This window comes from Ursus americanus, chromosome 17 (assembly GCF_024610735.1).
Source record: "Ursus americanus isolate L20-20 chromosome 17, mUrsAme1.1.p, whole genome shotgun sequence".
NCBI lineage: Eukaryota > Metazoa > Chordata > Mammalia > Carnivora > Ursidae > Ursus > Ursus americanus.
In genome coordinates, this window is record NC_142143.1 from 11,923,818 (window position 1) to 11,942,366 (window position 18,549).

The 18,549-nt window shown below is 39.2% G+C and overlaps 1 protein-coding gene across 24 annotated transcripts in view; it reads left to right on the forward strand.

Moving 5' to 3' along the window:
* Window positions 1-18,549, forward strand: part of RBFOX2 (RNA binding fox-1 homolog 2) — a 271,018-nt gene that overhangs the window by 240,824 nt on the left and 11,645 nt on the right. For 9 of the 24 annotated variants that reach the window (XM_087868764.1, XM_087868757.1, XM_045780156.2 and 6 more), the window contains 6 exons: window positions 2,394-2,486; window positions 5,299-5,359; window positions 8,495-8,548; window positions 8,667-8,759; window positions 9,851-9,995; window positions 13,740-13,779. In XM_087868764.1, coding sequence (XP_087724890.1) covers window positions 2,394-2,486; window positions 5,299-5,359; window positions 8,495-8,548; window positions 8,667-8,759; window positions 9,851-9,995; window positions 13,740-13,779 — 486 coding nt within the window. Of the gene's footprint in view, window positions 1-2,393; window positions 2,487-5,298; window positions 5,360-8,494; window positions 8,549-8,666; window positions 8,760-9,850; window positions 9,996-10,487; window positions 10,594-13,739; window positions 13,780-16,763; window positions 16,807-18,549 lie in introns of those variants that run through there. The other 15 variants (XM_087868759.1, XM_045780160.2, XM_087868758.1 and 12 more) reach the window with 8 other exon arrangements.

Below are 18,549 nucleotides of genomic sequence, written 5' to 3' on the forward strand. Positions count from 1 at the left end.
CAGAGCCAAGGCTCACAGAACACATTTAATAATTAGACTCGAAAAAGACAATTAGAAGGATTTTAGGACGAATGCAGTTTAATTAATAGAATACTGAACTTAGGTTACAAAGCTTAATTTCTAATTTTCTCACCATTAGCTGTGGAAAGAAGACACCTGGAGGAAGATGGCCTTGTTGGTGCTTGGGTGTTTAACCTCAGTTTGATTTACTTTTCTTCATCTTAAAAATGAAAACAACAGATTTGTCCTTTCTCTACCCCATGGTTGTATTTAAAAGACAGACAAGTATGTGAGTGTGTGGGTGTATAGATCTGGATAGTCATAATGCCAGTACTAAAAACTTCCGGTAGTAGTCTCCACATAATCTGTTACCCAGCTACTAATTTATCATTTACTAATTTAACCCAAAGTATAGAATGTATGAGGCTGTGAGAATCAGTTGGAATACAGTTTATAATACTTCTACCATGTGATACAAAAACTCATCACTACCTGTGACCTTTCCTGAAAGGTTTACTTAACTTTTCTATTGGAGGACTCTCAGATGCCTCGTGTCGGTGACAAACAGTGTCATTAATTAGTAACTTGACATCCTATACCTCGAGTTGCCCATGTGGCTGTAACATGTTGGTATCAAAATTTGTTTCTGAAAATGTGTTTCCATTGATATTTTCAACATACTTACATTTTTAAAGAAAGTATTAACTAAAATTACCTGTAGTAGTCCACCTCAAGCAGCATACATTTAAAATTTTCTGTCGGCTTAGCATCGCACTTTCTAGGGTATTTGTGGTGATATCCAGGTTACAGGTAGAGATAATCCATCGGGATCTCCATGAATTGCCACTCAACCATATCGTCATGTAGAATGCAGTGAGATCCTTCAAAATGATGGAATTGCTTTTCTGAAATCTTATTGAGCAGTGCACACCATTGACCATCTCAGTTAAGAACACGTTTATATTCATGGGGAAGGACTCGTGGAGGGCAGCAAAGCAGAACTTCAGTAAAAATAGCAAAGGGTTCCAGGTTATCCTACAGTGGAATGTTCAAAGAATGCTAGAGGGACAGTGCAGCTATTGAGAAATGGGGACTTTCCCAGAAAATCCGAAGAATTTACTACTCTACACATGTAAATAGCTTGAGAAAATGTTACAGTTGCAGAGTGGAAAGAGAAGGACAAAGCAGCTAGGATGAAACTGGTACAGTGCTTGATGAAATAGTCATATAAATATATAGTAAATCCTGCTGCTTTTGACATTGGTGGTATGATTGTGACCAAGACAGTCTTTTCAGATAAATATGAATATAGGAGTAAGTGGGTTAACTCCCTGGTTCCCGCTTTGTCCACTTAATGAATTAAAGCTCCATATGATTTATTTGTGTACAGTGCACAAAGAAATTAATTCTAACTCAGAGGAGCAACTGTATTGCTGTTCTATGGTATTCTTTTCCTGTCGAACAGTATACAATTGATATCCCTAACAGACCTCATTCGCACTGCCTTTTTGATTATTCCTTTTTTCCTTCCACATGGAAAATTACTAATACATTTAGTAGCAGATGTAGGCTTCAACAAATGTGTAAATTAGGCAAATTTGGGTAAGCTATTTTCTGGAATTCAGCTGAACCTATTTTTACTCTGAGTGCCAGTCTGGTTGTTTAAAATTCATTGACGAAAAGGCATAATTGGCTGCTGCTTAGTGATATTTTCATTAGCTTAGATGAGCATGGGTGCTCTCTTCTTCCACACCCAGTACCTACAGAATTGTAGATCGAGGCTCTGTTTTAAATTATCCTGTTCCCAGAGGAATTATGGTGATAACAAGCAAGCATGCAGAGTGGGGCTAAAATGATGAGATCGCCCATTATACAGTGATTACACCTAAATGGAAGGCTTCATATAGAAGTTACCGGGGAATGACAGATTTAATGAAGTATTTTTTAGCATTACATAAAGGGACACGTAAATTAAGAGCATGAATTGAAAGAGAGAGGACATCTAAAAATATGTGCAGATTCTTGGTGAAGAGTTTGACCCGAGTAGCTCTATACCTTAATTTTGGTCTGGCCTCACATGCTTTATGTTTTATTTTATGATTGTTCTTATTGTTAATTACATTATCATTATTATTGTTGTTGCTATTATTATTATTATTATTATTATTATTATTATTATTACTACTACTACTACTACGGTTCTGTATTCTGTTATTGGATTTAATTTCCTTTTACCAAATATGCATGGACCAAAAATGTGACTTTGGGAGAGTATTGCTGAATCGATGCTGATGTCGGTTTCATACTGTGATATTTTTTTCTCTGTTTACCAAGAGATCGATACTTCAATATAACGATGTGCATGTTTTCCCCCCTTCTCCCGCTGCATGCAGGGATTCGGGTTCGTAACTTTCGAGAATAGTGCTGATGCAGACAGGGCCAGGGAGAAATTACACGGCACCGTGGTAGAGGGCCGTAAAATCGAGGTGCATGTCTTCAATAATTCAATTTCTGGTTTATATTTTATTTCTCTTTTGTGTATTCCCTCACTTATTTCACATTTGGAGCCCTGTCTTGTGTGTGTGTCTGCACACACACATTTGTGTGTGTGTGTGTGTCTCTGTGTCCTTCACCTTCTTGCACTAAAATGTGTAAAAGTAACACTTCTGTCCTCCTTTCCTCATTTTTTGGTTGTTGGAGGGGGGGTTCATTTTTATTTACTCGTGTGCGTGTACATGTGTATTTGTTTCTCATTTACTTTTTTCCTCCAAAATGTTCATCCTTCTGCTCTCTTGATTTTTTTCCTTTGCTTCAGTTTGCGAGACTCCGTATGAATACCTGTGATCAGGCCAAAATAAAACTAACTTTATAAATGTCTAAAAACTATCCAATTTGTGACATTGTGTCCTGTAATGAATCAAGGAGCCAGCCAATATCCTCTCTCTCGGGCGGCCAGTTCGCCTCCATGTGCGTGTGATAAGCAATGAGTACAAGACTGCAGAGGTGGTGGGAGGGAAGAAGGAACCCAAAACTCGTGGAGTTTTTAAGTATATTTAATATCAAGAATTTCCACCGTTAATGGATAAAATCCTCAGAGGGTTTGAGGGCTGCCTGGCAAATAGCTGTTACTGTGTTCACGGCAGCCACATGATGTTCGCTAACCCTTTTTAAGAACGCAGTGAAGGTTAACTGGCTCCTTTCCCCTTTCCCAGTTTTTAAAAGTATGAAATATAAAAGCCACCATTTTGAGTAAGATGTCTGCATATTTTGCTTTTTCCCTCCCTTTCCAATGGTTTAGCATTTAGGGCCCTTCACTTGACTCACTCTTTCCATGGTAACTATACACAATGCTGGCGATGGTGCCCGTTGGCGGTAAGTGAAACGAAGCACTAGAGAAGAAGCTTTTTCAATTGTTAATTACAAAACAATTAAATAAGAAAGAAAAAGTCCATCTGCCATCTCACATTAACACTACAAAATGTGATTTGACTTGTTCCTCTTCCTTTTCCTTTCCCCCTTTTATTTTCAATGCTGTTGAGTAATGCCGCCTGGACTTTGGATGTACATATTGTTTGTAGCAGTCTGAGCTGTTTGATTACTGACATCATGGTGATTTTTTTCCCCTTGCACATCTTACTCAGAGTTACTGAACTCCAAGTTTGGCTGGTTTTATTAATGCACTTCCCGCCCCTACTTCCTTTTTCCTTCCCCAAACCTCTGTTTGTAGCTCTGACTGTTCTTTCCTTGCCCTCACAGCTCTCTTTGCTGCCCGTGACACCCCTCCTGACTTTCTCTTTTCTTTTCCCCTGCGTTCTTGCTCTCTTTCCCCAAGTTCTGCCCCTGTCCTTTTTCCCTCTGTCTCTCCCACCCCTTCTCTCTGTTACCTGCGGCTATTGGTCTCTTGCTGACTGGTGGTTTCTGATTGGTTCTGGCCATTTTCCTTTTAGCGCTTGGGTGCATTCTGCTCTAGTGGCTAGTGTAAGCTCTGACCCCGTTCTAATCCTTGTCTGTGAGAACCTCGCTCTTCACTTTCTCCCTTCTTTCCAAAACTGATTGTTTTTTCTTTCTTTTATTTGTGTGTGTGTGTGTTAACTGCATGCTCTCAGTCTCATCATTGTTGTATCCCATTCTTTCTTTTTAAATGTGAAATGTTTCTATTATTTGGTGGGTCGAACTAGAGTAAATGGAGTTTCTTTTCCTCACAAAGGAAGATTCCCACTCTACAAATCCTGAAAGACCTGTTAATACATTTTTTGGTTCCAGTTCCACCTAAAATTGGTCTTTCCATAACACAAATTTATCACCATACAAAGTTAACTTAATGTAAATCCCCAGTGACAAAATAAGACATTTATATTTGGTATGTTTTGTAGTTCTTTTAAAAGCTGACCTGTTCTCTGATTTGACCACATGGTATACAGCCAGGTTCTATGGTGATGCTGCACCCTCCTTGCAAGAGCTTTAGGCTGGTTCTGACACTGGGCTGCAGTCTTCTGGCTTTGAGGCTCCATTCATCTTTTTGTCATCAGCACCATCTTTGTAACATCTACTTACCCTAGCACCGAGAATGCTCTAAATTCTGCACTTCTGTAATGAGGGTGGAGAGAACCATAAAACAAAAGAAACCGAAGCTTTACTTTTTCAGTTAAGTGCCTCATTTAAAGGCCTTCTGAAAACATTATTCTTGAATGGATAGACCACATAGTCTAGAAAATTCAGCATGGTTCTGAAGATGGTCAACATGGGCTTCTGAGTTCTGATATTTTTTTTTTTTTTTTACTCCTCAAACAGTAAAATCTTACACAATCATGAAAAATCCTGAACATTAGAACAGGTGAAATCCATAGATTTATTTTCTTATCTTCCTGTAAATCTATTCTCTGGCCCATGTGGCAAGCCTCTGTTTTATTCATGAGCTTCAAAGTTCATGTGCAAACAGAGTTGTTTCCAATTTACTTTTTCCCGTATTTTACATAATGCAGAGACTTCTCTGTTTAAGAGATCTCCAAAGAACTTGCAAATGTATCTTTCCTTTCAAGCACTTGGTGGTAAAATAGCCCGAGTTTTCCATTTGGAGACCAAGAAACTGCATTTTACTCTTGTTAGCCTCGTTTTATAAACACTTTATTAAAATACTATATATTAATATTTTATATTGCTATATTAATTATTTAAATCAATGTTCTCTGAAATTTACATTTTATTAAACTTGAGTGCTGTGTTATCCGGATGAGCAACTCCATGTTCCCTAATGTGGTCTACTTTCTCCCTGCCCCTTTTTTTCCTTTGTATTTTTAGGTGAATAATGCTACAGCACGTGTAATGACCAATAAGAAGATGGTCACACCATATGCAAATGGTAAGAGATTACAAATCATCTTCAGAAGGATGTCATTTATTCTTAATATGTGAACTTTTGGTAATCATCAAAAAAATCTCTCTTGATTTAGTCTTATGGCAGTTTGTTTAATTTACATTGAAGTATTTTCTTTCCTGGGAGAGTATTCCGTTTTTACGGTTAACTTTTTTTTTAGAATTAAGCTTAGTTTTTCAGTTCCTAAGCTGTAATGGTCTCAGTAAAGTTCATCATACACACAGTGTAAATACGTCATTTGAGGTTACCTGTGAACCTAGTAGGGTCCCACTAAGACACCCTCATTTTTAGCTGCTGTCATTCTTTGTGATATGATAGGCTTGTCAGTAATACGTGCCCACCAACGCTCACTTTTACTACTGACCCCTACCCACTCCTGAGCATGAGTGGAGTAATTCTTGACCCCTCGCTCTCCCTTTAAAGGTACGCTCTAGAGATAACAGCCATGGTGCACGTGCGTGCATGTGGTTTCCACCTTCTATCCCCGGACTACGTGCTATAGAGTGGGTTTCATACATGTTTCTCATTAAGAAAGAAACCCTGTGAATATTTTGCCTAACAAAAGCAGAACCTTTACATCATTTGTCAGTTTAATCTAGACTCATGTCATCTAAATGAGATAGAATTTACTTTGAATCTGCAGTGTAGCAGTGGTGTTGCCGGCCGCTTCTACAGGGCCTCCTGGGGAGGGGCGGAGAGGAAACCCATGGGTCGGGTCTTGAGGCCTGCAGCAACTCCTTCTCTGTCATATATCTTAGCGTTGGGCATGAAATCTTATCTAGAATCTAACGGGATGTTTCCTCATGCTTCTTAAAAGTCTGAATCTACTGCTAGAGTATGATAGTATGTGCTGGTAATGTCTTAAATCAAGTATAATATCTTAGTATATTCCGTGATGTCTTCAGTGGATACATTTAGCCCACCTTTTCAAACAGATGGTACAAATCAGCGTAATTTGCATTTATCAGCATAATTTACGTTTTCCCTCTCCATTTTATCAATGGTACATCATGTGATACCACCACCTCCCCCTCTTTACCTCTTTTGTTTTTTACACTGCTATCACAAAAACAAATTTCTGGGACTCCTGGGTGGCTCAGTCAGTTGAATGTCTGCCTTCGGCTCGGGTCATGATCCCAAGGTGCTAGGATCAAGCCCCACATCGGGCTCCCTGCTCATTGGGGAGCCTGCTTCTCCCTCTGCCTGTTGCTCCCTTTGCTTGTGCTCTCTCTCTCTCTCTCTCTGACAAATAAATGAAATCTTAAAAAAAAAAAACAAAAAAACAAGTTTCTGCAACTTTGATAATAACCCAGTGTAAACAAAATAGGAAGGAGAGGCAAAGTATGTCAGATTTCCTTTAGATCCAGGGGAATGGTGTGGTAGAAAGAGTCACTGCCTGGAATTCAGAAGACAGAAATTCCACTTCTAGATTTGATTCTTCATTTTATTCTGTGTTATTGGGCCAGTTTTTTTTTAACCTGATTCTGTTTTTGTGTCTATGAATTTGCAGTCACAGAATTTTAGCGCCTGAAGGCTCTGTGGAAGTCATCAAAACCCAGCCCTCTTAGCTTATTATTTGGGAAATTAATCCTAGAGAAGTATAGTACTTGTTGTCCCAGCTGTGGTACATGTCTTAACTCTCCCTTTGGGTTTTGTAAAGGTCAAAATATATCGTAAATTTGCACAAAACTAAACATATTCAAAGTATTATTGACAGCATACCATTATATACCATTATTAAAATGTATATTATTACTTAAGGGAATGCTTAAGTAATAGTGCCATTGGTATGAAGAAAAAAAGTCATTTTTGAATATTATTCTAAATTAATATTCAAGCCTAATGGAGCCAAACTTTAGAGACCTACAACTGCTTGTGGTTAAAGCTTCTGAGAACAGTGTGCTAGGTGCTTTCTGGTGAATTCTCAGCCAGCAGTTTAGTTTACGTTGGTTTTAATCACTTGATTTGTCTGGCATTGCAGAACATTTGTGTTCTTACAACTCCAGTAGGATTTGAACGGAGATATTTGCTCAATTTTTATGTAAAATAATGTGCTCACCATCTGTGAGCACATAAAATAATAAATGGGGGATTGAATTGGTTCAGAATGAATGAGTTTTCTCTTGAATACTGTCTCCAGTCTTTCAGAAAAATAATGGAGCATGTTTGCTTCTTTATGTGTAAAATTCTGTAAATGTCTATTGATTAAAGTTTTCATCTGGAATTCTACTCCTTAACTATCAGTGGGCAGTGGTACATTTTTCTTTTTTAGGGCCTGCTACCTTCCTGTAAATAGAAAAAGGGGGAATGAAGAAATAAAGTTGACATGAAACCTAATATTTGGGAATACTTAAAGTTTATAAATGCTTAGGCTGATGTTCAACAGCAGTCTATCCTTTAGCTAAAACGACTGATTAACTTAAGTATGTATATTACCAATTTAAAATCCCAAGACATATATGAAGTTGGGGATGTATCTTGAATTTTATTACTCTGTGTCTCCTCTTGTTCACTTGGCTGAGGTTAACTGCAATGAAATTCCAATGGTAAATCCCAAAGAAAGGGGATTTTGGCTTACCCAGATTTCCATCTGCATGGTATAGTTGAACATGGAGTCAAAGATTAGCTCAAATTTGAATTCAGAGGATACCTTTGTAAAGCAGTGAGAGTAGTAAACAGACAGTGATAAGAAAATGCATCACAGTGTGGTGAGAATGACATATTCTGCCTTTCTCCTTTTTCTAAAAATAAAGAATACATTCTAAGCAGTTCTGTACCAGAGCCCAAGATTTATTTGTATTTCTTATATTTCTTTGTCCTTCTCTCATTCCCTCTCTGTCTTCCTACTTCCCTCCCAATGTTTCTCTCCCTCCAGTTTGCACCTATACTTGCGTCCCCCCGCCCCAGCTCCTCATTATCCCTTCACTGTGCTAGTCCTGCTTAAAGATGCTCAGCTGTAGAAATGTCCTCCCCCTCTCGTATAAGCCCCAGGCGGGCATCTACAGAGATGTTGGTGGGTGGATTCGAAGCACGGGGATATCTGGAGCCAGCTTGCACATGCCCTTTTCCTTGTGTCCTTCACGGAGTCCTAAATGCTCACTGTCCTCTCTTCCGTTTCAGGTTGGAAATTAAGCCCCGTAGTTGGAGCTGTATATGGCCCTGAGTTATATGCAGGTAGTATTTCGTTAATCTTTCCATTTGTGCGAGTTAACTGTAACAACATCTGTTGTTTTTCAATTTACTATTCCTTTGTAATCTTTTTGCATTTTTTAATTTTTTTAAATGCAATCAGCATCCAGCTTTCAAGCAGACGTGTCCCTAGGCAATGATGCAGCAGTGCCCCTATCAGGAAGAGGGGGTATTAACACTTACATTCCTTTAATCAGTAAGTAGCCTATGTTGGCCTGGCATGGATTTTGACTGTTGTGAGTAAACAGTGATGTGTGCTAGTCTTTTTTTTCTTCTTCAATTTAATATATAACTGAAGAGGCCTTCGAGAGAGAGTTAATAAATGCTGTCACAGTACCCCGTCCTGCTTAACCTGTGTTAGAATCTTTCTGGCCAGATATTAAGATTGCCACAAAGCATAAATAGTTGGAGAAGGTTGAGGGGGGTGAGGACGTTTATAGAACATTTTAGTCTGCACTTAATATTAAAGAAAACCAAAGAAATGGGTACTTGTGGAATATATGATGTTCTCTGCAAGTCAGCTTTGGGCCCTCTAGTAGACTATCATTTAGCAGCACCTACAATATTAATGATTATTCTCCGCTCTGTCGAGAGCCTGAAGTCATTCTGACCGGAGCCATTTTGCTCCAGCAAAAGGTATAATTAAAAAGAGTTTGGTGAATATGGAATAAATGTTTCTGTGTGCTTTCCAAAGGATAGCACATTTAAAATAGACCTTTAGAAACTGTCGGTCTCTCTAAAGGCCACAAGATTACAGGGGAGAAGTCATTTCCCTCTCCCCTTACATTTCTGGATTAAAACATTTTAGATAAAAGAATAAAGTGGACTAATGAAATGTCTAAAGATTATTGTGTGCCTTGGAGGTTGGCACCATGTACAAACACAAAAGACTATTCTTATGAAGAATAATTATTATATGTGCATAATAACATGTGAAAACAAGATTAATAATTGGCCGGTTAAAGAGTTTATATCAATCCATGTAAAGCGCCCGCAGAAATGAAAAGTCTCGTCTCTTATTACAGCAGTAGTTCTCAGAGTTTCTTGACCTGTTTCTCACCGGCTTGCATTGTAAATGCCAGAATTGAGAAGGAGCAGAGTAAACTCACTCACGATGGGTGATGAACGCGGAGCGTGCATCGTTAACTTTGCATATCGGGTCTCTCCATTTCTTTCTCAGAAAAGATGGGGTACATATCTTTCAGCCTTTCCTGGAATTGGTTCAAAGCAAATTGGGATTGTACCCCCTGCTATTGAATGCAAGTTGACATTCCTGTCATATTTTGGGTCTCCCTTTAGTTCCTGGCTTCCCTTACCCGACTGCAGCCACCACGGCGGCCGCTTTCAGAGGAGCCCATCTGAGGGGCAGAGGGCGGACGGTATACGGTGCGGTCCGAGCGGTACCTCCAACAGCCATTCCCGCCTATCCAGGGTAAGCATGAGATTCCAAAACAAGCAGCTGGGCAGAAAAGAATACCATGGCCCTCTCACAACTTCTGGGACGTTGCCGTGCCACATCGTAGAGATTCTCTGAATATTTGTAAATTAATGGATTAGATGGCAAGAACCAAAATATACCATCATCAGAATGTAACAAAATACCGATTCATTATCTAAATCTTCATTTTGGCCACCTTAAGCCCTCGTGGTAGTGGCTTAAGACAGCAGCCAGAACTGTCTTGTGTTTACTAGCAGTGTGTTGGCATGGAGTTCACTCAGCATCGCACGAATATGGATTAACACTACTGCAGAGAACCAAAATAGGAGCTCAAGACTGTAGTCCAAGACTGCATCTGCTGTGCTCACCCCCTGATCACCACCCCTGTTGGGGCTGAGGCTACCACATCGCCCTCCCTTTTGGTGTCACTGCCTGGGTGGTGAGCAGCAGAGCTAGCTACCCACAATGGATTTGCTTTCTTTGTAGGAAACGGATTAAAAGAGGTTAATTCAAAGATGAACCAAGTCCAATTGAATCCAGGGAGAAAGGGAGAAGTAGGAAGAATTAAACTACAGTTGGCTTCTGAATGATGGTAAAACAACTAATGTAGCTGAGCATCCTTCACCCTTTGATTTTTGTATGGAGGGTGTCTCATGCAGTGGAATGATTCCATAGCAACAAATAAATCCTTTGCTATTGAATGGGGGAGGAGGAGTGAAGATGGCAGGTTTTGTTTTTAGTTGTTTCTCAGTGTCAGCCTAAAATGTATATTTTTATGAAGAGTGGACTTCGATAAGTTAGTTGTACCAAGGACTTTCTTTCTTCAAAGAGGTGACATTTGTGTTCTTCATCTTTTCTCTGCCTATGACAGGTTTTTGTCCATATTCTTTCTGAGAAATGAACGTAGTGGCAGAGGAGCCTATTCACTGCTACTTAGTTAAAACACAAAGGGAAAGAGCCTCCTTTGTAGGTCCTTTTCTGACAGCAAAATTGGCTTTGAGGTATACTAACTTAGCGTTCATTCGTAGACCAAATGGACATGCCATTAGGGGTCCTCCGTTGCACAGAATTAAAGCATTTTTATTAGACAAGTATGCATGTTGAAATGAACAGGCTCCAGAACCTGCTGGAAGGGAACTGCTTTAGAAATAAACTTTTGTTTGCAGTTTATAGATGTTTAAATCCCATGCATTCCATCATCTCCATCTTCTGCCATTACTTGCTTTTAATTTTATTCTTTCCTCTCTCAACTTGACCTTTGACCTTCAACCTCTGACATCTCTTTAAAGAAGTGAATAAAGATGCAGTACTATTTCATCAAGAAATACTCAAGTAAAATATAATAACAAACCTTTTGGAAGTTCTGCACACCAGGAAAATTGTTCATGAAGCGCCTTCCATTTCAGTCCAAGAGAGTTTATCGTCATGCTTGCAAAGCAGTACCACTCACCAGAAACATGGGACTTCTTTATTTTGTAATCTTCCTGAGTTACTTTATAAAAACGGTTGGATTTGTTCCTATTCAATGTAGCTCATTGCAGTATATTGGCCAAACTTGAGAACCCATTCTCTGCCAAGTCTGTCAATATTGTGTTCACTCAAAGATATTTTATCTCTATGTCTAACCATACCAATCTCTGTGCATTACATTGAACACTGATTTCCCATGTTTTCTTTTTTATTAACTAAACCACCGGTTTACATGGAAGATGGCAAGGAATAAGTCCAGTATTATATGGGGAATGGCCTAAAATTGCTTTTCAGCTTAGTAAACTAATTTCATCATTAATCATTATGTTCTAGCCTCCTTGTGGCATTTGATACAGGGAATATTAGAATTCTTCTAGAATTTAGGTGAATATTCCCAGTGAGTGATGCAACTTAGGGTAAACTTCATTCGTGTTTTTAATGCCACCACTCTTCTCTGTAAGAAGAGATGTTTGTAATCTTTGCCTGTATCCCCTCCTGAAATAGTTGAAGGTTAATTAATCACCACTTGGCTTCAGTGCTTTCCATTCTGTCAGCCTTCTCATTATGAACAAGTGTCTTTTTTTACTAAAATATAGTTGAGAGGCAGATTACTTCCTAATATCAAGCTTTAACTGCAATTGGAAACTATGAAGACGGATAGAACATAGTAGTGAAATGAACATCACAGATGGGTTCATTCTGCCTGTTATGTAATACAAAGGCGCAGCATATTTGGGGATTTGCAAAAAGTGTGACCATACTAGTCTGTAAACCCAACAAAATATCATTGTAAATAGAATTCAGAAACTTTCCAGCTACCTGCAAAAAATAAATTATTTCATAATCAAAAATATGATTTAAAGGCCTCACTTACTAGTTTATTTATTACAGCAGAGAAGATAGTGGTGAAAACTTCCAGCTTACTTAGTTGAATAAACAATAAACAGATCTTCTCATTTAAAAAATCCGAATGTTGATTTAACAAATGTGAAGAAGAAAGTCTTATCTAAGATATCTCTACTGCTGTTCCATGTCTTTTGGCCCCAGAGTAATGTTTTGGGGAAAGTCTGTATGCACAAAAATACCTCAAAAAGTTTGAAATCTGATTATAATAGTTTAGTGTTGCCCAGGATTTAAAAAAACAAACAAAAAATTCATGTATTTTGTTTGATACAAATTCATTTTTCTAAACAGGAAAATAAACCCTTCTATTCCTAATCAGCTACTTTCTCAGTTTTATCCTTTCAAATAAAACAGGATGATCCTTGGTCATGCCCGGAACGTCAGTTATCAGTTCTATTTTTCAGAGTTCCATGAATATGTTTATGGTCAAAAAAGAACCCTTAAAATCTTCCAGTTCCTCCTTCCCGCTCTGGATTATATTGTTACTATCTGGGATCCCCACTGCACCTTTCAATTCTTGGACCTTGGACCAATCACCTTAACCTTTAGCTCATTATCTCTGCTTGTGAAAGCAATGCATTGTGGGTATTTTTGGTTGTGTTTTTTTTTTAATTACATTTCTCTGTTTACTTTGGTCAGAATTGATTGACTTGTTTTTCTGAGGTGTTGCATTGGTTCTTAAAATGCTGAATAATAATACTTTGCATGCTTGTGTGATCAGCCAAATCTTATCGCATGTCTAATGTGCAGGGTAAAAAAGCAGGTGATGTATGGATATCAGAAAAAAAAATGTACATACTTCTAGGAAACTGAAAACAAAATACTAAACATAATTTTGAAACATGCTCTGCATACAAGTCCTGCCCTGATGGAATTCTTTGGGTTCATTTCTTTCACATTAGATCCCTCTCTCCATGCCTCTCCCCATCCCATACACACACAATCATTTTGAAACTCTTTAAAGAAAAATTTCCTCCTAGGGCAAGCTTTTAAAACAAAATGAAACAAACAAACAAAAAACTCCGGGTATGAAAACTTGGTGTTTCTCATCCAGCAGATTTCCAGTAGTTCTATTAGGCCCTCTGGGAATGCTTTTTATTGTTGTAATTTTCCTGTAATGACCAAGTATCCAGGTGTCCATTCCAGTTTTGCGCTCCTCCCCCTCCTCGCATGTCCTGGAGCTGTATAACGTGCGTGCGCACTGCACGGTCCTCTCACTGACGCGCTGCGGCCCCCAGCCCCGGTTATGTATTCATACATCACCTGCCTGTGTAGAGCGCATGTGCATGCTGCCGTCCTCAATAACCGGAATGTGTTTCTGTTCTTTTGTTTTTTTGTTTTTGTTTTTGTGTGGATTTTCTGCAGTGTGGTTTACCAGGACGGATTTTACGGTGCTGACCTCTATGTAAGTACACACACCGGGGCCTTCTTGACCCCATTCCCTGACAAGCCAGCCTTTTTTTTCTGTTTCTTTGGTTTGGTTTGGTTTTTTTTGTTTTGTTTTGGTTTGGTTTTTTTACATATAATTTGTTTAATTTTTATTTTCTTTTTCCTTGTGGATATATATATATATATATTTATATATTTAAGAATGCAAGCATGCTTCTCTGCCACTGCGCTTGCCCCTGGGTGCAAAAACTAAGCCTTTGGGTTTCCTGATCATTGCTAGAGTCAGTCTACTGGACATATTCTTTTCCCTTCCCTCTACCCACAGATGTTCTGTGTATCAGTGATTTATTTGCGAGATGATCAGCAGGTTTAAAGTCTTTTATTACTGTTGTGTCATGTGCATACATAAATAATAGGATAGGTATATTAGCTTAAACCCACTCTCTCTTTTCTGCTTTTCTTCTCATTTCATATCCCTCTTTAGATCATTGGAGCTTTGATTTATGTAGATGGCAGTAAGCTTTCTGAACTATGTGTTTTCCTATTTTATATACTTTGAGAGAGCATTACCCTGTGAAAGGGGAGGAAGGAGCTGATGCCAATGAAGAGTGGGAATAAAGAGAGGAAACCAAACGCTCAGTGCTTCCGGCCTTGCTTTATCAAAAAGGTCCACAACTGGTTGGGTCTCTTTTCTTAAGAGCCATCTAGAGGGAAATGAGTGGCATAATTAGCAACCTAGACTCTTCTTAGACAAACGTTTGATTATCATATAGGATTTGTTGCTTCTACCAGCCATGTTAACATCATTATTATTATTATCCGTTATCGAAACTGTCTTGTTACATCGTGATTGGTTTATCACATATTATTTAAAATGTGGACAAAGTGATCTAACTGACAAAGAATCCAAAAGTTTTTGAGCTTTGAAATATTTTATTAAGACCTCTCCAGATGATCTGTTTCTGAATGCAAGCTTAGTCTAACCACCCAAATCATTAAGAAACAATTTCTTAAGAAAAACTTGTCAGCATGAAATTATTCCTTGGGCGTAGGTTAGAATTGTCCAGAAATGCTTTCTCCTCCCTTACCTCCCCAAATCAATAAGGGTATACCTTTGCAGTGAACTATTTCCACAGATTTCTGCCAGAGATTCTCTGGCAATCAGAAAACTTTAATGCACTTTCAAAATGTAGAGGTTCTATGTGTTGCAGGTAGTAGAGATAGGATAAAGCAGTCCTCTGGGATATTGTAGGTGACTGGACACACCTGTCCTATTTAGAATAGACCTTCAAAGTTTGCCTTTAGTCTAGCAAATGCTTAAAGGAATCTTAGCCATGAATTGGTCCAACCCTCTCACTTTGTTATATACATTTCTTAGATTGTGACTTACCCAGATGACATCAGTTATTTATATAGCCAAGCACAAAACTCAATGCATATCTCATTATTTCTCTCAGGTCTTTAATTAAAATCCACATCTTTCCTCAGATGGTTTTCAAGAAGTAATGAAAGGTACCTTTTTTTTCCTGTGCTCACAGTGAAACTTGAGGATTGGGGAAATATTCCTACTTTCATACCAAATGACACTTTCCTAAATATATATATTTGCATATGATCGTAGCATGTACATTCTCCCATATACATTAGTATCCATATTCTCATGAAACTCATCTTTATGTTCTTTAAATTGTTTTCCTGAAATCTGATCTATTGGAGCATGCTTTTCCACTGGAATTCTTAAATCAAAGGTGTTTCTCTCCCTCTCCCTCTCTCTCTCTCTCTCTCTCTCTCTCTCTCTCTAATGTCTTTTTTATTTGGGGATTTTTTTTAAGTATGGCTTATTTCTGCCGTATTAAGATTTGCCTATTTCCACCTTGTTTAAGTGAACCAGCCAAACATTTGCTTATAGTTCTCTCATTTCCTTAGTTCACAATATATGATTCTATTAAGAGAGAGATGATTTTTCTGTACTTATAGAGAAAATACTCTTGGGAAAAAAATATTTTAATCTACTAACTGGATCACCTTATGAAGCTAAAGAGAAATAATTTAGTGACCTTGCTGAAATACTTGTTTGACCAGTGGTGCTTTCTTAAAAAGAATTAATCATAATGTTATTATCATTTATTAGTTCCTATTTTAAAGCAGTCGCTTGGAGGGAAAAGTTAGTCACCAGTGCTGCAGTAATAATCTGGCCTGCTAAGGTAACGAACAGGACTGTTTAATGAGGCAGCCGTTGAGTGAAGGCTCATGTAACTACAGCTTGGAGAACTTTCTATTCCCACTTTCAGATGTGAGGGAGCAAGGGATGCTGCTTTTAAACACACACACACACACACACACACACACACACATACAACCCCTCTGTGTTTCCTTGAGTTTGTTCTGCTTCTCTGTACGTTTTCCTGCCTGTGGAAGTCTGTCCACATACACTGAGTCCTTGTTTCCTCAGAAATACAGATGAGCAGTAGAACGAGTGGAGGGTTTATCCACTCCACGACGTGCACTGAACAAGAGCTTGAAGAAACATCTTGAGGGAAAAGAGTTTAAGCTGCCCGTTTTGTCTTAAGTTATACTAATTAAATTAGTGGAGCTGTTTTTTTTTTTTTTTAATCTCTTTCCCTGTTCTGTTATTAGTCCGTAATCCCTGCTAGCCATTTGCTTCCTTTCTGTTTCTTTTGTGGCACTTTCCTCTCTGGAGAACTGATCTAGCAGTTGTGCCCGCAGTGTGTGAAGAGACCCCAGTGAGAAGCCTTGAGTGTAGCAGATAGATCGTGTGTCCTCCCCGCCCCTCTTTTTCTTGACCAGTAGAAAGGGCATGGTTTACCCTAATTCACTGTTTAAAGGGATAACAAACTGCTCCTAATTCTTATCCTATGAAAAGCATGCTTGCATCCAAAGGAAAGAAAAGGCTGGTGGGCCCCTTAGCGGGCTTTTTGTATGATTGTTTTCCTTCCACAGCTGTGTTTTTTGAACTGCTCTTCCTGTGTTCTGTTATAGAATAGTCTTACAGGAACCAATCATTAGCGCTAAAATACCTCAGGTAGGAGTGCCAGTGTGACCTGCCAATCAATCAGATTGTGGATTGCAGTGAAAAAATTGAATTATACTAACCATTCCAGCTCCACGTTAGAGAGGGGAACAGAGGCTTTTTTGGACAACCGAGACTTGTGAGCGTGTGATCTAAGCCCTGCTTCCTCAGCAGCGCACGGTCAAGTTCTGTGCGTGATGGCACGTCCTCCAAAATGAAGTGCTCCTGTCCCATTGCCGCTGTCCACGCTGGGCGCGCGCTACGCACTGTCCTATCACTGCCGCCTCTTTTAGTTTGTCAATCACATTTACCCATGGTGTTCAGACTGGGCTTTTAGACTTGGAGGTCTTAGCAGGTGGGGACATTTTCTCTCCACTGGGAAAGAAATGAGGAAAGGGAGGAAGTCGAGTCCATGTGGACAGGACTCCTGAATCCCCAATTGGGCCCCACAGTGAGACCATAGTAGTGATCGGACCGTGCTGTTACCTAAGTTTGAAGTTGCCTAAAAATCTAGACCCACCGGGACTCTAAGACTTGAAACACATATTCCCCTTGCCCTCTGCCTTTCTCCTTAAAACAAGGTCGGTGAGTTCATTTGGATAATAATGCACTGTTAGGTTTGCCCATAGCTGGATGCTTGGGGAGGGAGAACGGCAGACAGCCTGTCACAGTTCCGCTGGTTTCTTTTTGTGCCTACCCAGCGAGATTTGGGAAATGAGCTAATTTGGGCAGATGTGAAATAGTGGAGTGTTTGAGAGGTTTGAGTCATTAAAGATCATCTCTCATCTACCACTGAAGTCATAAGTGGAAGATTAGAAGTTGATCATGACAGTTCTTCTCTTCACTCCAGTTTTAAGTAGTAATAAAATAAAATTTAAATACCTCTCTTAAAGACCTTTTCATATCTACTTTTCAAAGTAGATAGATCTCTGTCAAAAATAGTAACGGTATTCTCATTATTCCAAGTGTTTGTATTCACGTCTGTGTTAACTCCCATTTAATCAGGGGTGCCGTATTGCCACAGGAAAATGGTCTCCTAAGAGCCCCTCCTGCAGGGTCGGTCTAGAGCCTAGAGCCGTGGCTCTCAGCTGGAGCGGGGAGGAGGCGAGAGAAGGGAAGAGTTAGAACCGTGGAGATGCCCAGAGGCACAACATTCAAGCCAAGCTCCTTGGGCTAGATCTTTGCTCCTGTAGTGATTTGAAGCACCACACCTGCCTTTCTCTCCACCCACCCACCCCCACTCCCCTCGCTCTATAAATCTGTACACCACCTGCAGGGAGCAAGCTCTCACTTTGTCTGCTGGTCTTGAAATACACGCTTTTCTCCTCAGTGTCACATAACGTCACTGTCTTCCAGGTAGAAAGAAGGTGTCTTGACATCACATGCTCACCAAAGTCCTGTTTTAATGTAAATTTGAACCAAAAATATAATAAAATTAATGGCTAGGTTAAAATCAAGACAAGGGGAATATCTACCCATGTGAGATCATGCTAATAGATAATGCAGATGAAAGTCAGATACGGGAGAGGTGGATATGTAGAACCCTTCCATTTTGTTCTGGTTAAAACAGAACTGTTTTAGAAAAGTCCTGTGGTCAGTGTGACAACATTATAAAATTAATTAAATGATAAAATCGATTCAGAGTGGAGTAGAGAATCCCTAGCAGGTGTTGATGGATCCTGGAGAGCTGAGACTTGAACAACAAAAGGATATTAAAGGTAACCGTGCTTTCCTGGGAATGAACTGGAAGTTGAA